Source organism: Coregonus lavaretus (genome assembly GCF_964263955.1).
Source record: "Coregonus lavaretus genome assembly, chromosome: 26".
Lineage (NCBI taxonomy): Eukaryota > Metazoa > Chordata > Actinopteri > Salmoniformes > Salmonidae > Coregonus > Coregonus lavaretus.
This window is the reverse complement of record NC_140013.1, coordinates 2,804,919-2,826,369: the sequence shown is the minus strand read 5'-3', so window position 1 is coordinate 2,826,369 and position 21,451 is coordinate 2,804,919. Positions and strand designations below refer to the sequence as shown.

Here is a 21,451-nt window from a genome sequence, read left to right as displayed (position 1 = left end):
CACTAATACCAGATCACACACTGGCAGCCTAAACCATGTCTCGCTAAAACCACATCACACACTGGCAGCCTAAACCATGTCTCACTAATGTCTAACCTGATCTGAGACCTGCTTTACTGGTATTCCTGTCTTTCTCTCCCCTCAGCTACACTGGACCTGATGAGTGTTCTATTCTGTATGGAGACTCCCAGGTAATTAAAGTCCTCTCTCTGCTTGACAACAAATTCAATTACCAGACGGGAAAAGTTAAATGCCACTAAGCTGATTAATTATGAAGGGTTATTCTTCTCTTTCTGCTTTCTAGGGCTGCGTGAATATCATATTAATTACCTCCGTGGGGGAGACGCTGAGGTAAACAGGTTTTTTTAATATTATCTTTATGCATCTATTGAACTACCACAGGAATGCATCATCATCTTAAAGGCAAATTCTCAAGGCAACAAAAAAGCATTAGGAAAAAAGGCAAATGTAACTTAAAATGCCTGTCTACTGTTTCCATGACGATTTATAGCTTAGTAGCCTAATTTGAGGCTTTGAGTGATACACAAATCTACTATTTCTGTTTTTGGATTATGTGATAAGAAGGGTGGTTTGCACACAAAAATAGAAACATTTCAAATTATTCCTTTTTTAATTTGTAATATCTTTACTGGTAACTAATTTGGGAATGTGATGTCATTGACCAGATTGGTCGTACTCGCACAGAACATGTGACAGCCAAACATCTTTGTGCCAACACTGTAACTGTAACTATAAGTTAGTGCCATTTCATACAGTTCTACATCTTTATTTGCAGAATGTGGAAGAAATTACCAAAGATTGAGAATGTGCCTAACATAGGGATAGACAACGCAGTGCTTTCTCCGAATGTGACATACATTCGATGGAAGGTCCACCAGGACTGGGTGACAAAGGTGATGTTTATTATTTCTCGATGCACACTGGGATCCCTGTTTATCTACTGAATAACCATTTCTGCCTGTTAGATGATTATCTGTATGGTACAAAAAGGGGGACCCCCTCTCTCCCCATAGACTCAACATGAATACTGGCCCTGATGCACAAATATGCCCCCTAAAATCTCACAAGTACTTTTGCTTGATAATGTTCCTCATAATTTTTATACACTTCACCAGCTGAAATGTCTTGAGTCAATAAGTATTCAACCCCCTTGTTATGGCAAGCCTAAATAAGTTCAGGAGTGAAAATGTGCTTAACAAGTCACATAATAAGTTGCATGGACAATAACATTGTTTAACATGATTTTGGAATGACTACCTCATCTCTGTACTCCACATATTATCTGTTAGGTCCCTCATTCGAGCAGTGAATTTCAAACACAGATTCAACCACAACGACCAGGGAGGTTTTCCAATGCCTCGCAAAGAAGGGCACCTATTGGTAGATGGTATAAAAAAAGACAGACATTGAATATCCCTTTGAGGATGGTGAAGTTATTAATTACACATTGGATGGTGTATCAATACACCCAGTCACTACAAAGATACAGGCGTCCTTCCCAACTCAGTTGCGACGAGGAAGGAAACTGCTCAGGGATTTCACCATGAGGCCAATGGTGACTTTAAAACAGTTACAGAGTTTAATGGCAATGATCAACAAACAACTTGACAGAGCTTGAAGAATTTGTAAAAGAATAATGTGCAAATATTGTGCAATCCAGGTGTGCAAAGCTCTTAATAGAGACTCATCCCAGAAAGACTCACAGCTGTTATCACTGCCAAAGGTGATTCTAACATGTATTGACTCAGGGGTGTGAATACTTAAATTAGATATTTCTGTATTTCATTTTCAATACATTTGCAAACATTTCTAAAAACATGTTTTCACTCTGTCATTATGGGGTATTGTGTGTAGATGGGTGAGAAAATAATCTATTGAATCCATTTTGAATTCAGGCTGTAACACAACAACATGTGGAATAAGTCAAGGGGTATGAATACTTTCTGAAGGCACTGTATGTATATTATCGTGATTTTTACACATAACAATACCTTGAGATTTATTTTCAATTTTAGGTGAAATATTTTCCAGACATTTGTGCGATTGTTTCCACCTCCAACCATGAAGCCTCTTCCCTCGTCATAGGTAATTACTCATTGTCACATCAATATTCTCATCTCAGCTGGATGTATTCAAGTTCAAACTCACTTCTGGTGTGCAGGCCATTTAGTCTGGTGGTCTAGGTACATTTAAGTGATAATGCCCGAGAAGCCGGTGTTGGAAGATATGCTGGCACGGGTATATCCTCCAAACACTGGCTTCGAGGGCATTATCACTTTTATACAACGGGTTACCAACATATTCAAATAATGACTGACATATTTTCATTAAAAACTTTATTTTGATGAATTTATTCATACTATTTCATCCTTCCACAAGATATAGTCCCGACACAAACCTAGGGTTGCTACCCAAGCCGGCTGGTCGTTTGTTCTATTGGTTCGGTTGCCAGAGACGCGACCCAGTCGTTCAGTCTTTTTGTTCTGTATCTATGGACGTGACCCAGTCGTTTGTTCTAAATGTTCCATTGCCATACTGGCTGGCAACGTTTTTATCCCTTGCTTGCTAGCTAGCCAACTATGGCTAACTGACAGTCACGTCAAACAGTGCAGCCAGAATAACAACAGAAGCGGCATTTGCATTTGTTTAAGCTGTTTTCTAATGACATTTATTTGGACACATCCATAACAATGAGCTAATGAGGCGCAATTTCGCCTGGCATAGAAAATGTGCTCTCTTGTCAGGACACTGTTGTTCAGAGGAGCTAGCCAATAACACATATAATACAGGCATTTATGTCATTGATTTAGCTGGTGGTAACTTGTGGAATAGACACCGGCTGGAATGCTGTTTTAACCAATCAGCATTCAGGATTAGACCCACCCGTTGTATAATTATGGTTTGTTACCTGTCTTCAACCTTCCCACGTTGTCTTCTCCTAATCTTTCTTCCACGCTGTTTGTAATGTTTTTTGAATAAAGCACTTTTTTTTTTCTTAAAAAATACATAGGTATTCACTTCTGGTATGGGAGTTATGTTGTAGAGCACAGGTTATGAAAAGAATATCAGTAATTATCTGGCTTTCTGCCTCATTATAACCTAAAAATGATGTGTTTACCTGAAAAGCAGCAATTAATCCAGCATATTTATCATGTGCAGAGGCACCTGTCAAAAACTACAGTCTCCATGTAATATAATTTATGTTAATCTGTTCTGAATAACATTCTGGACGGCGATGACTCATGGCTCATCTATCAAGTTCAACAATCTGTTATGTGTGTGTGTGTGTGTGTCTGTTGACGTGTCTATGTACAGTGGGGAAAAAAGTATTTAGTCAGCCACCAATTGTGCAAGTTCTCCCACTTAAAAAGATGAGAGAGGCCTGTAATTTTCATCATAGGTACACGTCAACTATGACAGACAAAATGAGAAAAAAAATCCAGAAAATCACATTGTAGGATTTTTTATGAATTTATTTGCAAATTATGGTGGAAAATAAGTATTTGGTCAATAACAAACGTTTCTCAATACTTTGTTATATACCTTTTGTTGGCAATGACACAGGTCAAACGTTTTCTGTAAGTCTTCACAAGGTTTTCACACACTGTTGCTGGTATTTTGGCCCATTCCTCCATGCAGATCTCCTCTAGAGCAGTGATGTTTTGGGGCTGTCGCTGGGCAACACAGACTTTCAACTCCCTCCAAAGATTTTCTATGGGGTTGAGATCTGGAGACTGGCTAGGCCACTCCAGGACCTTGAAATGCTTCTTACGAAGCCACTCCTTTGTTGCCCGGGCGGTGTGTTTGGGATCATTGTCATGCTGAAAGACCCAGCCACGTTTCATCTTCAATGCCCTTGCTGATGGAAGGAGGTTTTCACTCAAAATCTCACGATACATGGCCCCATTCATTCTTTCCTTTACACGGATCAGTCGTCTTGGTCCCTTTGCAGAAAAACAGCCCCAAAGCATGATGTTTCCACCCCCATGCTTCACAGTAGGTATGGTGTTCTTTGGATGCAACTCAGCATTCTTTGTCCTCCAAACACGACGAGTTGAGTTTTTACCAAAAAGTTCTATTTTGGTTTCATCTGACCATATGACATTCTCCCAATCCTCTTCCGGATTTGAGGTTGTGGACAGGTGTCTTTTATACTGATAACAAGTTCAAACAGGTGGCATTAATACAGGTAACGAGTGGAGGACAGAGGAGCCTCTTAAAGAAGAAGTTACAGGTCTGTGAGAGCCAGAAATCTTGCTTGTTTGTAGGTGACCAAATACTTATTTTCCACCATAATTTGCAAAAAATTCCTAAAAAATCCTACAATGTGATTTTCTGGATTTATTTTTCTCAATTTGTCTGTCATAGTTGACGTGTACCTATGATGAAAATTACAGGCCTCTCTCATCTTTTTAAGTGGGAGAACTTGCACAATTGGTGGCTGACTAAATACTTTTTTTCCCCACTGTATGTGTATCGTGCGTGCATGCGTGTGTGTATGCCTGTCTGTCTGTCTGTCTGTCTGTCTGTAAGAGTGTAGGTATGCGCATATATTTAACAGCATATTAGTGCTTTTTATGCTTAATTGATATAATTGAATGTATCACTTATGAATTTGAAACAACACGCTCTGATCTCACACCCAGGCTGCGTTCTCCCGTCCACCAACATCGAGCAGCAGATGAGGGAGATCAGGGAGGTGTGTCGGGATGGGAAGGCCAGGAGGGCCCTTTCTAATAACAATGGGTCTCCTCAGCCCCGGGCACCATGTGACCAGACCGTCTTCCCCGTCTACAAGGGCGTCATGACCTTTGACCTCAGCAAACAGCACAACCTGCTGGTGACCGGAGGGATGGACAGGGTGCTGCGTCTGTGGAACCCATACGTCCCTGGGTGAGGAAACGCAACCCAGTCGTTCAGTCTTTTTGTTCTGTATCTATGGACCCGACCCAGTCGTTTGTTCTAAATGTTCCATTGCCATACTGGCTGGCAACGTTCTTATCCCTTGCTTGCTAGCTAGCCAACTACGGCTAACTGACAGTCACGTCAAACAGTGCAGCCAGAATAACAACAGTAGCGGCATTTGCATTTGTTTAAGCTGTTTTCTAATGACATTTATTTGGACACATCCAAAGGAATGAGCTAATGAGGAAAAGCACAGGAAACTCTTATGTCTCAGAGAGCTACTGGGTGTACAGGCTTTTGATCCAGCCCTGCAGTAAGGCACCGGCATTGTTAAAGGAACACTCTGTTGTTGTTCTATAACAGGAAGCCCACAGGTGTGTTAAAGGGACACTCTGTTGTTGTTCTATAACAGGAAGCCCACAGGTGTGTTAAAGGGACACTCTGTTGTTGTTCTATAACAGGAAGCCCACAGGTGTGTTAAAGGGACACTGTTGTTGTTCTATAACAGGAAGCCCACAGGTGTGTTAAAGGGACACTCTGTTGTTGTTCTATAACAGGAAGCCCACAGGTGTGTTAAATGGACACTCTGCTCCCATCTTCTACCTCTTCATCTCCTCAGAGGAAAACCGTATCTTCTCTGTCTCTATGGACAACACTGCCAAGGTGGGACACCATTTAATTCTCCTTCAAACTAGAACTTATTGGCTGACTTTCCTCAAAATTGATCTTCTGTTGAGATAAGTCCACACCCTAGGCCATCAGTTTGGTAGATGCAGCTATAGGCCAGAATCCATGAATGGAAAAGAGGAGCACCATGTAATGTAATCTAGATTCGTGGTGCTCATCTTTTCCATTCATTTGGGGTTGAAAAGTGGAGGCATATAGCTGTATCTACACAACAGATAGCAAGGGATGTGAATTCATCTTGACCTTAGACTACTTTTGACGTCTGAAAACATCTGGAAAACGTTGGTTTTGGAGTGTAATGGCCCTTTAAATAATTGATGACTGTCTGTCGTTCAGATCTGGGATATCCAAGACCAAAGCTGCCTCATCACAGCCCACCCCAAAGCCAGCCTCATCCGTGGAGACACCTCTGCATGCCTGTATTCTCCCTCCACCAAAGCACTGTACATTGCAGCAGACTCACTAGCGCTGCTCTCTCTCAGGACCAGGTTGGTTACTTTACTACTGGGCTTTGGTTTAAACGCCACCCTATTCCATACATTTACATTTACATTTTAGCAGACGCTCTTATCCAGAGCGACTTACAACTTAGGATAGCCAGTGGGACAACCACCTTTTTCTGGGGGGGGGGGGGGGGGTAGAATGATTACTGTTATACTATTCCAGGTATTCCTTATAGAGGTAGGGTTTCAAGTGTCTCCGGAAGGTGGTCAGTGACTCCGCTGTCCTGGCGTCGTGGGGGAGCTTGTTCCACCATTGGGGTGCCAGAGCAGCGAATAGCTTTGTATGATGCACTACTTCTCTCTGGTCAAATGTAGTGCACTTTATAGGGAATAGGGTGCCATTTTTTACCATTAGGGTGCCACTAAATAGGAAATATACTGTCAAATTTGCACCTGTGAGTTAATAAGGCTTATTTGTTCACCTAGGGCAGGGATGGGCAACTTTGATGGGGCTGGTGGCCACAAAAAAAACAGAACTCATCATGAGGGGCTGCAGTGACTTGTGGATCTGCGTACCCACATCCATACCCTCCATAGGGTGGAGGCAAATGTTTGCAGTTTTTAATATGATAACTGATGATCAATGGGCCCCACGCCGTTCAGTAATTTGACCATGCTTACTACAAGTTTAGATAGGTGGCCGCTAGACTAACTTACCAATCTAAATACTTTTTGCTGACATGAGCTAATTGAATGACTGCTGATGCACAACCAAATTTCGAAATTGCACCTTGTGTATTCTATTATTCTAACTCTCAACAGTAAGTTCAGACCCCGACTGAGTTCCAAAATATATATATATACAGTGCCTTCGGAAAGTATTCAGACCCCTTGACTTTTTCCACATTTTGTTATGTTACAGCCTTATTCTAAAATTGATTAAATAAATACAAATCCTCAGAAATCTACACACAATACCCCATAATGACAAAGCGAAAACAGGTTTTTAGAAATTGTTGCAAATGTATTTACATCCTTGAGATGTTTCTACAACTTGATTGGAGTCCACCTGTGGTTAGGGCTGTTGCGGTGACATTATTACCGCCACACCGGCGGTCTCAAGTCATGAAGGCAGTCAAATTCCATGTGACCGTTTAGTCACAGTAATTAGGCTTCTCTAAACTCTGATGATGCTTATGGTCATTAGTAGCATACCAAACTTGCTAACTGCCTGGTACTCAGCACTCTATTGTTTTATTTGATTTATTTTTAGTCATTTAGCAGAAGCTCTTATCCAGAGGGACTTACAGTTAGTGAGTGCATACATTTTTTTCATACTGGCCCCCCGTGGGAAACGAACCCACAACCCTGGCGTTGCAAACGCCATGCTCTACCAACTGTCCCTCTAATCACTCTGAGAGCCCATGAGTTCATGTTGCGCAACATTTCTATAGGCTATGCAATTGAAAAAAAAGTGATGGCCTCTACTAAAAAGAGGAGGATCCCATCAGCTTTCTATAGACTAGGCCTACTATATTTATTTCTCAACTTTCCTAATATTAAGCACATTGTTTATCTTTACAACAGGAGTATAGCCTACCTGGCTGGCATAAAAATGAACCACAGGATAAGCGTCCTCCATTCGCTATTTAAGTGCATAGATGACATGAATTTTTTCCCGCTGCCCCTGTTCTGAGACAGGTGCATGATAATGGTCCATTCTAAATCAAAACAAATTTCACACATATATTATTTAGTATATGTAAAGACAAGATTAAATTAAGAATAGTCTGATGGGTGACAATATTAGCCTATCACTTGTGAATTATATATTATCACTTGTGAATGATGCCCAGCATAAGATACTGCCTTTTCTTGCGACTTGTTCTAATCACAGTCGCACACCTCATGTAGCCTAGCCCATAGGCCTATATGTTTTGATAAGGTTTGTATCACAACTAAAGTGGCCAAATAACTTCTTAAAATTAAGCACATTAATCCGCTTTACAAGGGGTTTAGAGCCTAACTGGCATACATAAACAGCGCATGAGTTTCAAGTTTGGGGATGATAACTTTCACCATAGAAATGCAGCTTTATAATAAAAGCATTACATGCATAATCGCATTTGTGGTCACTTTTCCCGCTAATGGGACATTTGCACTTATAGCCTACTGCCATATGCACATTGCTGCGCTTATAATGTGAAGAAATAGCCTAATAGTTTATCAACATTTTAAGCTAAACATTCTGAACTGTTGCGTCAGTCACATTGCGTAAAAAATGTTTTTTTTTATGCTAGTGGTTGTATTAATTTGGGATCTATTGCATCCCACAACTGTCCCAGACTATGTTTGGAATATTAATTTCTCCCACAGAATAGAATAGGTCGACTTTTGTACTATGGGGAATAGTAGATTGAAATAGGCTAGTGCTTTTGCTGTTCGTTAGGCCTACTCATCTTGTTGGCTGACAAAAAGTACATGTGGACAGTTCTTCCAATATCTTCAATATGCACCTCGGAATTGGATAAGGACACACGCAGTTGCGTCCCCGATGTGTCTGTCTTCACTTTTAGCCTGTGATCACGTGATGGGGAGCCATGTGAGTGAGAGGTGCTTCGGATTGCGCAGCACTCAGGGAGAAGGGCACAACGCAGCACTCCGGGCCTCAAAAGGCATGGATTTTTTTAGGGTGCATTACAGCCACAAAGGGGATGCCACCGTGAAATTTGAGAGCTTGTCAAGAGCTTGTCAATTTGTGAATGAGAGACTATTGGAATGTGTACAGCCTGCGCAAAAAACAAAGCAGAGCTCATGCCTTTCAAGCGACTTTTTTCAAATCATCATTAGTCTCATCATGCAGCCTTACAATGTATTATAAATCTAAACAGATAGCCCAACGTTTGTAGAACAACTAAAGTGACATTAATAACTCTAAATTAAGCATATAGGAGTTATTTCTTATTTAACCACTCAGCACTCCCTCAAATTGTTTGGAGAAAATATTTATATTTTATTCAGCTTTGTTCAATTGTATTCATCATACTATAAAATAATATAGAATAATGCCACGGAATTCTAAGCAAATCTTGTCTGCTAAATGAACTAGTGTAGCCCACAGCCATTTGGCATAGCCACATCAGGACCTAACATAAGGACAACTCAGAGTTTGCTATTATTTTCTTCTGAAATAGACTACATTTTCTTCATATCATTCTTCTTTAGAGCTGTCTAAAATAAATAATGGATTTATTGTGAAGGTGTAGGCTATATTACATGGATTTATTATACTTTTTTAAATGTAGATGTTCTGAAGGTCTGCCAGTAACTTGTAGGCTATGTGTGGAAGCCAGGAGATGCTAAATGTGTTTATGTTAATTAATGGTCAATTACCGTGAGACCGACAGTTATTTGCTTCACAATCACCGGCTGACGAAATCACCGGCTGTGGTATATTCAATTGATTGGACATGATTTGGAAAGGCACACACCTGTCTATATAAGGTCCCACAGTTGACAGTGCATGTCAGAGCAAAAACCAAGTCATGAGGTCGAAGGAATTGTCGGTAGAGCTCCGAGATAGGATTGTGTCGAGGCACAGATCTGCGGAAGGGTACCAAAACATTTCTGCAGCATTGAAGGTCCCCAAGAACACAGTGGCCTCCATCATTCTTAAATGGAAGAAGTTTGGAACCACCAAGACTCTTCCTAGTGCTGGCCGCCCAACCAAACTGAGCAATCGAGGGAGAAAGGCCTTGGTTAGGGAGGTGACCAAGAACCCAATGGTCACTCTGACAGCGCTCTAGAGTTCCTCTGTGGAGATGGGAGAACCTTCCAGAAGGACAACCATCTCTGGTCTGATGAAACCAAGATTGAACTCTTTGGCCTGAATGCCAAGCGTCACGTCTGGAGGAAACCTGGCACCATCCCTACGGTGAAGCATGGTGGTGGCAGCATCATGCTGTGGGGATGTTTTTCAGTGGCAGGGACTGAGAGACTAGTCAGGATCGGAGCAAATTACAGAGAGATCCTTGATGAAAACCTGCTCCAGAGCGCTCAGGACTTCAGACTGGGGCAAAGGTTCACCTTCCAACAGGACAACGACCCTAAGCACACAGCAAAGACAACACAGAAGTGGCTTCGGGACAAGTCTCTGAATGTCCTTGAGTGTCCCAGCCAGAGCCCGGACTTAAACCTGATCTAACGTCTCTGGAGAGACCTGAAAATAGCTGTGCAGCAACGCTCCCCATCAAACCTGACAGAGCTTGAGAGGATCTGCAGAGAAGAATGGGAGAAACTCCCCAAATATAGGTGTGCCAAGCTTGTAGCGTCATACCCAATAAGATTCTAGGCTGTAATCGCTGCCAAAGGTGCTTCAACAAAGTACTGAGTAAAGGGTCTGAATATTTATGTAAATGTGATATTTCAATTTTTTTATTTTGAATAAACTAGCAACAATTTTTAAAAACCTGTTTTTGCTTTGTCATTATGGGGTATTGTGTGTAGATTGCTGAGGGGAAAAACAGAACAATTTAATCAATTTTAGAATAAGGCTGTAATGTAACAAAATGTGGAAAAAGTCAAGGGGTCCGAATACTTTCCGAATGCACTGTACATGTTGCCCATCCCTGAACTAGGGCAACATGAGAGGGAAATATACTAGGATTAAGTACATAGGGTAATATACTAGGATAATAGGGAAGAATGATAACAGATTTTTTTTTCAAACCAGGTTTTAATCAAAGAGATAAAGGTTTGTTATCTTAAGTCATTCAGGTTGAGGTAATGGTTTTCACACCTCTCCTTTTCTCATGTGTTCAACTCTTCTCCTCACCATCTCTCTCTCCTCACCTCACCATTTCTCTTCTCCCCTCACCATCTCTACTCTCCTTTCTTCTCCATTGCTCTCCTCTCTCCTCCTCACCATCTTTCTCCTCTTTTCTCCTCCAGGCCCCAGCCCCAGGGACATCTGATCGTGTCTCACAAGGAGCCTGTGTTGTGCTGTGGCTATAGCCATGAGTTCAGACAGGTCGTCAGCTGCACCGAAGGATCCGTGAGTTTCAAGTCATTCTCACCTCGGAAACCCTTTATCTTTTCCCCCTCTTTAAAAAAAAGGGGGGGGGGGTGGACTTTAGTTTCTTAGATTTTATTTCAACAGTTGGGAAGGTAAGTGGGAGACAGGTAGAAGGAGAAGGACAGAATCCCCGTCATAGGGGCATTGTGCTGTCCGGAGTCGGCTGCATAGACCAGTACTTCGACACTGAGACCCTTTCACCCAGAACATAATTCCAGCAAATGCTGCAGTAGATACTGGTCCCACAGACAGAATTACTTACATATAGAACTAGTAATAGTAATTTAATATGATCTCTGTGGGACCAGTACCCTCCCATATACTATATAATGATTTACTGAACACTACACATACAGTGGGGAAAAAAAGTATTTAGTCAGCCACCAATTGTGCAAGTTCTCCCACTTAAAAAGATGAGAGAGGCCTGTAATTTTTATCATAGGTACACGTCAACTATGAGGGACAAAATGAGAAAGAAAAATCCAGAAAATCACATTGTAGGATTTTTAATGAATTTATTTGCAAATTATGGTGGAAAATAAGTATTTGGTCAATAACAAAAGTTTCTCAATACTTTGTTATATACCCTTTGTTGGCAATGACACAGGTCAAACGTTTTCTGTAAGTCTTCACAAGGTTTTCACACACTGTTGCTGGTATTTTGGCCCATTCCTCCATGCAGATCTCCTCTAGAGCAGTGACGTTTTAGGGCTGTCGCTGGGCAACACGGACTTTCAACTCCCTCCAAAGATTTTCTATGGGGTTGAGATCTGGAGACTGGCTAGACCACTCCAGGACCTTGAAATGCTTCTTACGAAGCCACTCCTTCGTTGCCCGGGCGGTGTGTTTGGGATCATTGTCATGCTGAAAGACCCAGCCACGTTTCATCTTCAATGCCCTTGCTGATGGAAGGAGGTTTTCACTCAAAATCTCACGATACATGGCCCCATTCATTCTTTCCTTTACACGGATTAGTCATCCTGGTCCCTTTGCAGAAAAACAGCCCCAAAGCATGATGTTTCCACCCCCATGCTTCACAGTAGGTATGGTGTTCTTTGGATGCAACTCAGCATTCTTTGTCCTCCAAACACGAGGAGTTGAGTTTTTACCAAAAAGTTATATTTTGGTTTCATCTGACCATATAACATTCTCCCAATCCTCTTCTGGATCATCCAAATGCACTTCAGACGGGCCTGGACATGTACTGGCTTAAGCAGGGGGACACGTCTGGCACTGCAGGATTTGAGTCCCTGGCGGCGTAGTGTGTTACTGATGGTTGGCTTTGTTACTTTGGTCCCAGCTCTCTGCAGGTCATTCACTAGGTCCCCCCGTGTGGTTCTGGGATTTTTGCTCACCGTTCTTGTGATCATTTTGACCCCACGGGGTGAGATCTTGCGTGGAGCCCCAGATCGAGGGAGATTATCAGTGGTCTTGTATGTCTTCCATTTCCTAATAATTGCTCCCACAGTTGATTTCTTCAAACCAAGCTGCTTACCTATTGCAGATTCAGTCTTCCCAGCCTGGTGCAGGTCTACAATTTTGTTTTTGGTGTCCTTTGACAGCTCTTTGGTCTTGGCCATTGTGAAGTTTGGAGTGTGACTGTTTGAGGTTGTGGACAGGTGTATTTTATACTGATAACAAGTTCAAACAGGTGCCATTAATACAGGTATCGAGTGGAGGACAGAGGAGCCTCTGAAAGAAGAAGTTACAGGTCTGTGAGAGCCAGAAATCTTGCTTGTTTGTAGGTGACCAAATACTTATTTTCCACCATAATTTGCAAATAAATTCATAAAAAATCCTACAATGGGATTTTCTGGATTTTTTTTCCTCAATTTGTCTGTCATAGTTGACATGTACCTATGATGAAAATTACAGGCCTCTCTCATCTTTTTAAGTGGGAGAACTTGCACAATTGGTGGCTGACTAAATACTTTTTTGCCCCACTGTATATTGTATACGATATGATGTCATTGGTCACACAACATGTTGTCTAACTGATCCTAGGTGGTGAAGGTGTGGGATTTCGACACAGGGAGCCAGGTGTTTGAATTTGGTGGTGCCCACGGACAATCTGCCATTACCTGTATGACCTTTGACCCCAAAGGAAGGAGGTATGTGAAGCTCTTTTTAATGACTGATTATTGAAATGTGATATTTTCCCATGAATGCAATATGACCATACTGTTGCCTACCTAATGGAAGCTCAGATTAATGAGGTAAATTAAGAGTGATGAAGAGTGTGCACTGCAGATGTTATTTTGTTTGTATTTGTGTGTTTGTATTGTGGTGTTTGCCTTATTTTGTTCAAAATAAAACTACAAAAATAAATGTATTTTCAATAAATGTTTGAAAGAAAGAAATAAGATTAAACTTCCTCATTATAGACTGGTCACTGGGGGGAGAGATGGCTTTCTAAAGATCTGGAACTTTAACAATGGTCAGTGTCTGAAGATACTAAAAAAGGGTGAGTACATTCTAATTCATATCTCACAGTATAAAGGTGGTGTTAGGAGCAATACAGTGATCAGGATTTATATATTCTCTCTGTTATATGCTGCATGAGGTGATTCGGTAACACTTTACTGAAGCCCCCCTTATGTATGCATTCATAAAGCCATTATTACAGCTATATAATACATTATAACATCTGTCATAGGCAGTCATAAACATTATGAACAACAGCATAAGACATTATAAAGGTAACAATCATTGCATTATAGATGACAGGCTAATTTGTTGTTGTCCCTTATGTCAACTGCCTCCATAACACAGGCTATATAACCACTAATGTGCTATAATAGTTTCGCGTAAACATGTCACACAGATGGGGAGTCCAATGAGGTGTGTGACTGCACCTACCTGACAGTCCACAGAAACACGTGAGTAGAACTAATGATGGATGTGACAAATGTTGATTTGCGAGGAATAATGATTCATCTCAACCTCGTGCAATACATTTTTCCAGGTATGTGATGTCTGTTGGATGGGACCGCAGGATTGACATATACTCTGTGAGTATAGAGGTGAAGAAGAACTATCTCTATGAGCCAGATAGACCACATATTTTCTATGTGAATGATTTCACTATTGGATCTATACATTTACTACTCCAATGACCCGTCTTCCTCTTAGAACCTATTCAACCTTGAGATCCCATTTCCATTTTCATTACCTTCTGCATACGCCTCACCAGAGCAGAGACCACCTGAGAGTCTGCACCGGTAGCCATGCCAAATTCAAAGTGTTTTATGACTTCACAAAAACACGAGACAATCTTTGAAAACTCTTCAAGAGCATATTCGGAGTATATTATCAGCGAGGAATATAAACGCCCTAATAAGCTTGCCTGCCTCGTTACTCTTCAAAATGTTTTACTTATGTATGGCAGTCTTTGAGTGTCTGAAAAATCCCTCTTCTTCTACACTATTCTTCAGTATAAGAGACTTCTAAGCATTCAAGTAAGAGAACCAACTCAGAGGTGATAGGTTCTAAAGAATAGACTTTCTATAGAATTCCATATTCAATAGCACTTCAGTGACACTCACACTCTTCCAGGCCTGTAGGAACAAAGGTATGCATGGACCTGTCCACAGAGCTGTAATTCCTCCCACAGAGTCCTCCCATCCACCTTTGATTCTGAGAGCATCGAGAACATCATAAGAGCTGGATTTCAAAGACCACATAACTATGAGGCATAGTAATCTCGTTCCCAGCCATTGCCCTGGGGACGAGGTCAGAGGCACAGAGACCAGAGCTGTAGAGATGGCAGCGCACTTTACTAAGTCACAGAAAGGGCATCAGAGGGATCCAGTTAGAAATACACACGTGCCTCTCTCATTTCTAGACTTCAACAATAGACGGCTGGTTGAAGATCCTCATTTCAAAATGTTGACTGCATGCCCTGTATGTTTCCATGCTAGGATTCACCAGACGAGCCTCACCACATCCAGAAGCCTCAGCCCTCATGGCAGGACGATCTGGTGAATAAGGAATGAATGAGGAACATGAATAGGGAACTAGACATGCAATGCCAATCAGAATATATAGGGCTAATCTGAGTGCTTATGTCAGGGGCTGTATTAAGTAGCTGAGAGTAGGAATGCTGATCTAGAATCAGTCCCCCCCTGTCCATATAATCTTATTCATTGTGATCTAAAAAGCTAAACTGATCCTAAATCAGCACTCCTACTTTATGGCCCAAGTTGTCGGCCCCAGTTATCTTTGATATACTACTGCAGGTCATGGATGGGGAGCTCCGGTCCTTGAGGGTCTGGTTTTCTCCTTTGCCTGGTACCTAATTCATCCATCATGCCACTGATTCATCCATCATGTCACTGAGTGGTACACACTTGGGTTCTAAGGTCTAATGATTTAAATTAGACACTGATTTGAAAGAAAGCACCTAAATTAAATACAATTAAATACAATACAATATAATTATATAATAGATAGAATATAATCATAGAATAAACTAGAATTTAATATAATTATAATATAGAACCGAATGGTCTTCCTGTGCTGTCTCCAGAGGAGGGGCCACATAGAGGACATCCTGTGTGTGGCCCAGTGTCCCCCGTCCCTCCTGGCCACCAGCAGCTACGACGGGGAGGTCATTGTGTGGAACCTGGTCTCTGGACACATCCAGTGTCGCTTTGCCAGCCCTCTGCAACCTGACTGCTGCCATGCCCAAGGTCAGATCACACTATCAACCCTGAGCGGTTCGCCTGCATGCCATAGAGTGTAGCTAAAGCCTACACTCTCAGAAGAAAAGGTACTGAATTGTACTTAAAGGGGTACAAACAATGTAGGGTACATCCATTGGACCATTAGTTATAGGTACCTAATTGTACCCTTGCAGTTTGTACCTTAGAAGAGCCAATAGTGTACCTTAGGGGACATGGTACAAAAGTGTACCTTTAGAAAAAGGTGCAAATTGGCCTTTTTAGGGTAACACCACAATGACAAAGCCGTTTGTGCCTTTTAGGTGGCAAAAATGTACCTCTTCTCTGTACCAAGTCCCTCACGTGTATACACCGCTTCAATTGTCTGAATGTAGCGAATTAAGCAGGTATCTCCGACTTGGCCTCAAACCCAGGTCCAGCAACTGTCAGGCCAACAACTTAACCATTACGCCACGAGGCCCGAACCATTTGATGAGGTAGCAAGGTGTTGGGTTAAGGTCGCTACCATATTACTAAAAGCTCTTTATTGTCACATGCTCTTATGTTAGCCATTATAAAGACTTTGGAAAACCTTAGTTAACATAACTATAGAACACTTAAACTTGTACAAAACTTCCACTCATGGTTGGGTGGCCAAAAAGAGCTAACTGAAAGCCCCGCCCCCACTAAGCCACACCTCTAAAGAGATGGCACAGGTGGATTCATCATTGTTCCTTATGTGGGTACAAATATGTACCTTTCTTCAATACATTGTCAATTTGTACCTTTTCTACTAAGCAAAGGTACATATCAGCACCAAGCATTAGTGTACCCTACATTTGTACCCTGGGAAACAGAAATGCACCTTGACCGTACCCTTCTTTATTTACAGTGTAGAACAATCCTCAGGGTAAATAGCTGTTTTTCAAAACAAAATGAGGAATGTGCAGTATAAAGGGACTAAGTAAAAAGGGAATAGGAAGTCAAATACAAAGTGTGGGATGTTTGTGCTCTATAAGGGATGGATACCAGTGTTCCCAGCATCATCTTCCTGAGGAGCCGAGCATTACATGCTGAGTTCTCCTCCGCTGCATGCCTCCTGTCCTCAGGACCCACAGGTCAGTGTCAGGAATCATGGGTTCGATTCTCACTGGTACAACCAATACAAAAATGTATGCACACATTACTGTAAGTAACTTTGGATAAAAGCATCTGCTAAATGGCATGTATGATATATTATAGAAAATCAAATGTATTATAATAATATATTGTGCAGTGCAATTCACAGAGGAATATGTTCCAATGAAGTATTATTTGATGTCTTCAAACACAGGTTGCATTAACTTCTGGAACGTGCTCAACGGCGGGAAATTCTTGGCCAACTTCGAGGCAGTATGTGTTAACATGGCAACTTTCATTGTGCTCCTTTTTATGTTATAACCTTTGGATGTTTCTAGACATCATAAAGCAATAACAACAGTTTATTATAATAACTTTTCTTAATAAGCCATTATAAATTCTTACTCAATTAATGTGTATAAATGTTTAGAAATATGTTAGGAATGATAGTAAGTGCTTAAAATGCATATTGTAATGCTAACATGTTATAAATTATTGTGCTTATTTATTAATAGTAGGCTATGTACAATATTTATAAATTGTTTATTCAGGTTTTTTCGTGAACGTTATGAAGCAAGTGTAACTAAAGAATATGTTCTTCAGTCTAGGTTCCAGCAGCTTATCACTAAACTGGCAGTGACAAAGGAAGACACGTCACTGTACGCGGCTGACCAACTTGGCTATGTCTATGTCTATGCCATAAAGACATATGCTCTTGGCTCAGAGAAAACCCCACCGAGAGGTACGATTGTTTTCTCAACTCGTTAGAACAGGTCTGATCAAAAGAGATCAAAAGAGAGCATGATTTATTTAGTCTCAGAGCGTTATATTGATCTATGCATTAAAAAAGTAAAAAGCGTCTTTATTTATTCAGCTGAAAACTACTGGCGTGCCCATACCGGCAGCATCACCGGGTACGTGCAGCACCTGCTAATCGGGAACACCCTCTCGAACATAAACAACAAAATTGTGCTTCACATTTTGCTCACTTCCTCCCTTTAACCATCTTGTACAGGTTGCAGATTGTTGACAATGACCAAGTACTGCTCACCTCGTCCATAGACTGCACTGTGCGCCTGTGGAGTGCCTACGGAGAGTTCATAGGTAGGGGTCAAATCACACAGGTCGTTCGTCCTGTTGTCTCCTCCTCCTCTGTATACAAGTTTTATGATTTATGTTTTAAGATTAATGTTCAGTAGATAGGGGTGTGTTTTGGGGATAGATGCTTCCCTTGTATAGACTATGATAACCACTGTTGTAGTTATGCTATTTAGATCAGTTAAACACTACCTTCCTAATAACAGCTTTCTTTTTTTTTCTGGGGGTAGATCAGCTTTAATATTGCAGATAGATTGTAACTTCCATCAATGTAATTGTCTGCATCACTTCCAATCCCCCATATGTTTTTATACATACATACATACATATATATAAATACATATGCATACACATATCCTTTAAAAAAATATATTTCCCTTTATTACTTTCCAACCCCACTACCCCTTCCCTAATTGGAGTAAACTAGTGAACAACAATGCTTAGGCCTCTACTTCCAGTTTATACATACTATATACATTTTATGGACACAGTCAATTTTACAATAATTCTATTTGGTTTGTTTTTATTCCTGAACTTCCTCTACCTCTCCGATCATTTTCATGATGTCCATCCGGTTTGCTTCTATATGGCACTTTTTTTCTTACTCTTTTACTCTCAACACTGACCAATTTAAAGTATAAATTTATGAAAGTAACTGATTGAAAGTACAAATGGAGAATGTTTCTCTCTATCCCTATCTCTCTCTCCTTAGGGACGTTTGGGCAGCAGGACAATTGGAGCATCCACACCCCTTCCTCCTGGAAGCATCCTGCCGTTCCCTATGAGATCCTGATCGACCCTCTGAGCATGCCAGCTCACCCCATCCTGGAGGGAGAGACCAGAGTGTCCGACGTCATTAACGCTGACGACTCTGAGCCAAAGGTGCGTACAAAAAAGGTAATTTCCGAGCCTCTTCATCGACGCTACCATTTTTTACATTTACATTTTAGTCATTTAGCAGATGCTCTTATCCAGAGCGACTTACAGTTAGTGAGTGCATATATATATTATTTTTTTCATACTGGCCCCCCGTGGGAATTGAACCCACAACCCTGGTGTTGCAAACGCCATGCTCTACCAACTGAGCTACATCCCTGCTCTCTCTACATCCCCGCTCTCTCCTCCTACCAAAAGTGGAATGTTCAGAGAAAATGTGCATGTACAGGGCTGATTTCGCATCTCTCTCTCTCTCTCTCTCTCTCTCTCTCTCTCTCTCTCTCTCTCTCTCTCTCTCTCTCTCTCTCTCTCTCTCTCTCTCTCTCTCTCTCTCTCTCTCTCTCTCCCCCTCTCTCTCTCTCTCTCCCTCTCCCTTTGTTTCTCTCCCTCTATCTCATGTTCTTTCTCTTTCTGTCCCACTCTCTCCTCTTCCTCTCAACTTCTCTCTCTCTGTCTGTCCCTCTGTCACTCTCTCCCTCTCTATCTCTCTACCTCAAGCTCTCCCTCCATCACTCTTCCTCACTCTTCCTTTCCCTCTCAACTTCTCTCTCGTGCTCCCCCTCTGTCAATCTTTCCCTCTCTCTCTTCCTTTACCTCTAATCCTCCCTCACCCCCTCTCTCTCTCCCGCTCTCTCTCCTCTATATGCTACTGATCTTCCTCTCTCGAGATGTAATTGCAGTCCGACTCGCCCAGCAAGCTTAGACACCCTCCACTGTCCATCAGCGACACAGACATCAAGGAGGAGATTAAAACCTCTTGTTACACAGAAGAACATGGGAAACGGTGAGTGAGCCACATTACAAGCGTGATGCAGTAGATAGTAGGCAAGCAGATACAGGTCTAGGCTCAGAACACACCATGTGAAGAAATTAATTTCTGCCGGCAGTAAATTGTTTGCTATCTCTCACATTTCAGACTTCGACATGAAATATTCAAGCATACTAACAAGCCACCAAATCATGGCGGACCCAAGGCCTACCACACTCTCAAGTACTTTGATATCTTCGACGCCCCGACCACCTGCGAGAGGCCCGATCTTTCCATGGCTGGCATAGATCCTTTCATATCCACCTTTGTGGAACAGGAGTCGGCTGAATCCCAATAAAATCATAACAGGAACTCAAACTGTGACCATAGGTCCTGTGCACCATGAACTCAACATGCTTCAAGGACAGAGGAGTTACAACACCATTGCAAGTAATCAGAAGTGCTGAAATGTGAGCTGTTGCACAACTTTAAAGAGTTGCACAGTCCTGGATTGATTAGGGGAGACAGGGGTTGGTTGACACACTTTTTACTAATTTGTGTATTTCTTAGCACCAGTATATCTTACAAGACTATTTTCAATAAGAGAAAGACCAGGGTCTTGGGTTTAAATGCGGACCATTTTGACCCTCATATTTTATTCCAACATGGAGTTATAAGCCATTAAACACACTCTGTCCACTTGTGACATCCAGACCCATCCTGGGGTTGGTTGTCACACAGAATGGGGTTGGTTGTCACACAGAATGGGGTTGGTTGTAACTGTGTTTGCCATTTGTTTTTCAGCAACAACTTAACCAATTTACTAAGTTTTAGAAAAAGTATTTGAAAAAAGTAAAGCCTTAATTTATTGAACAGTATTTATGTCTAGCATAATACAAATAAATAAGTAAAAATAAATTCAACATAGTTGAATATTTGCTTTGACATTGTAGTTCCTACTCCACTGAAATTGTCATATCAATGCTTAATCTAACAAACAACAGTAACCATCTGATATTTGGATGAAAATGAAATATTTTGAAAAAGTGAAAGAAGTAAAGCTGTAAACATTTGTGTTAAGTACATTTTGTGTTGAAAAACAAGGAATGTTTGTGTGTGTCTGTGTGAATGTTGCTGACTCTCAGTCGGAGTCGCACGACTCACAGTTTTGACAAGCAGGACCGGACCAAATCTGAACCAATCATAGACATCTATGTTTCATAAGTTTGGACAGCACAGTATACAGTAGAGTACAGTACAGTAAAGAAAAATAGAGTGTATTCAGTACAGTAGAGTAGAGTGCAGTAGCGTACAGTAAAGTATAGTATATGTCAAGGCGTCAGTGTAATGCGGTAGGCGAAGTCAGGCGCAGGACACAGAGCTAATCAGAAGGCATACTTTACTCGAAAGGTAAAAGAAAGAACAACAACCTCCACGCAGGGAGGGAACAAACCCGCACACTAACGACAGCCGAAACATGAACAAACACACACAACACACAGTGTGAGACAGAGGGTTAAATAGGGAAGACATCACAACATAATGGGAAACAGGTGTGACCAATAAAGACAAAACAACTAGAACATAGATACATGGATCGGTAGCAGCTAGTACTCCGGGGACAACGAACGCCGAAGCCTGCCCTAGCAAGGAGGAGGGGCAGCCTCGGCTGAATCCGTGACAGTATAGTGCAGTTCAGTACAGTACAGTAGAGCACAGTAGGATACAATATAGTACAGTAAAGTAGAGTACAGCACAG

The 21,451-nt window shown here is 41.5% G+C and overlaps 1 protein-coding gene across 1 annotated transcript in view; it reads left to right on the top strand.

The window, feature by feature from the left end:
* The window catches only part of LOC311101472 (cilia- and flagella-associated protein 337-like), a gene marked incomplete at both ends in the record, with an annotated part of 32,073 nt that extends 12,023 nt beyond the window's left edge, over positions 1–20,050 (top strand). The window contains 20 exons of the mRNA XM_084142627.1: positions 146–191; positions 305–351; positions 797–914; positions 2,037–2,106; positions 4,668–4,914; positions 5,484–5,589; positions 5,950–6,101; positions 11,007–11,109; positions 13,135–13,241; positions 13,515–13,594; positions 13,955–14,009; positions 14,096–14,141; positions 15,051–15,110; positions 15,659–15,821; positions 16,811–16,909; positions 17,125–17,183; positions 17,933–18,014; positions 18,721–18,890; positions 19,625–19,728; positions 19,861–20,050. Coding sequence (XP_083998753.1) covers positions 146–191; positions 305–351; positions 797–914; positions 2,037–2,106; positions 4,668–4,914; positions 5,484–5,589; positions 5,950–6,101; positions 11,007–11,109; positions 13,135–13,241; positions 13,515–13,594; positions 13,955–14,009; positions 14,096–14,141; positions 15,051–15,110; positions 15,659–15,821; positions 16,811–16,909; positions 17,125–17,183; positions 17,933–18,014; positions 18,721–18,890; positions 19,625–19,728; positions 19,861–20,050 — 2,104 coding nt within the window. The remainder of the gene's footprint in view (positions 1–145; positions 192–304; positions 352–796; positions 915–2,036; positions 2,107–4,667; positions 4,915–5,483; positions 5,590–5,949; positions 6,102–11,006; positions 11,110–13,134; positions 13,242–13,514; positions 13,595–13,954; positions 14,010–14,095; positions 14,142–15,050; positions 15,111–15,658; positions 15,822–16,810; positions 16,910–17,124; positions 17,184–17,932; positions 18,015–18,720; positions 18,891–19,624; positions 19,729–19,860) is intronic.
* Between the last annotated feature and the right edge of the window lie 1,401 nt (positions 20,051–21,451).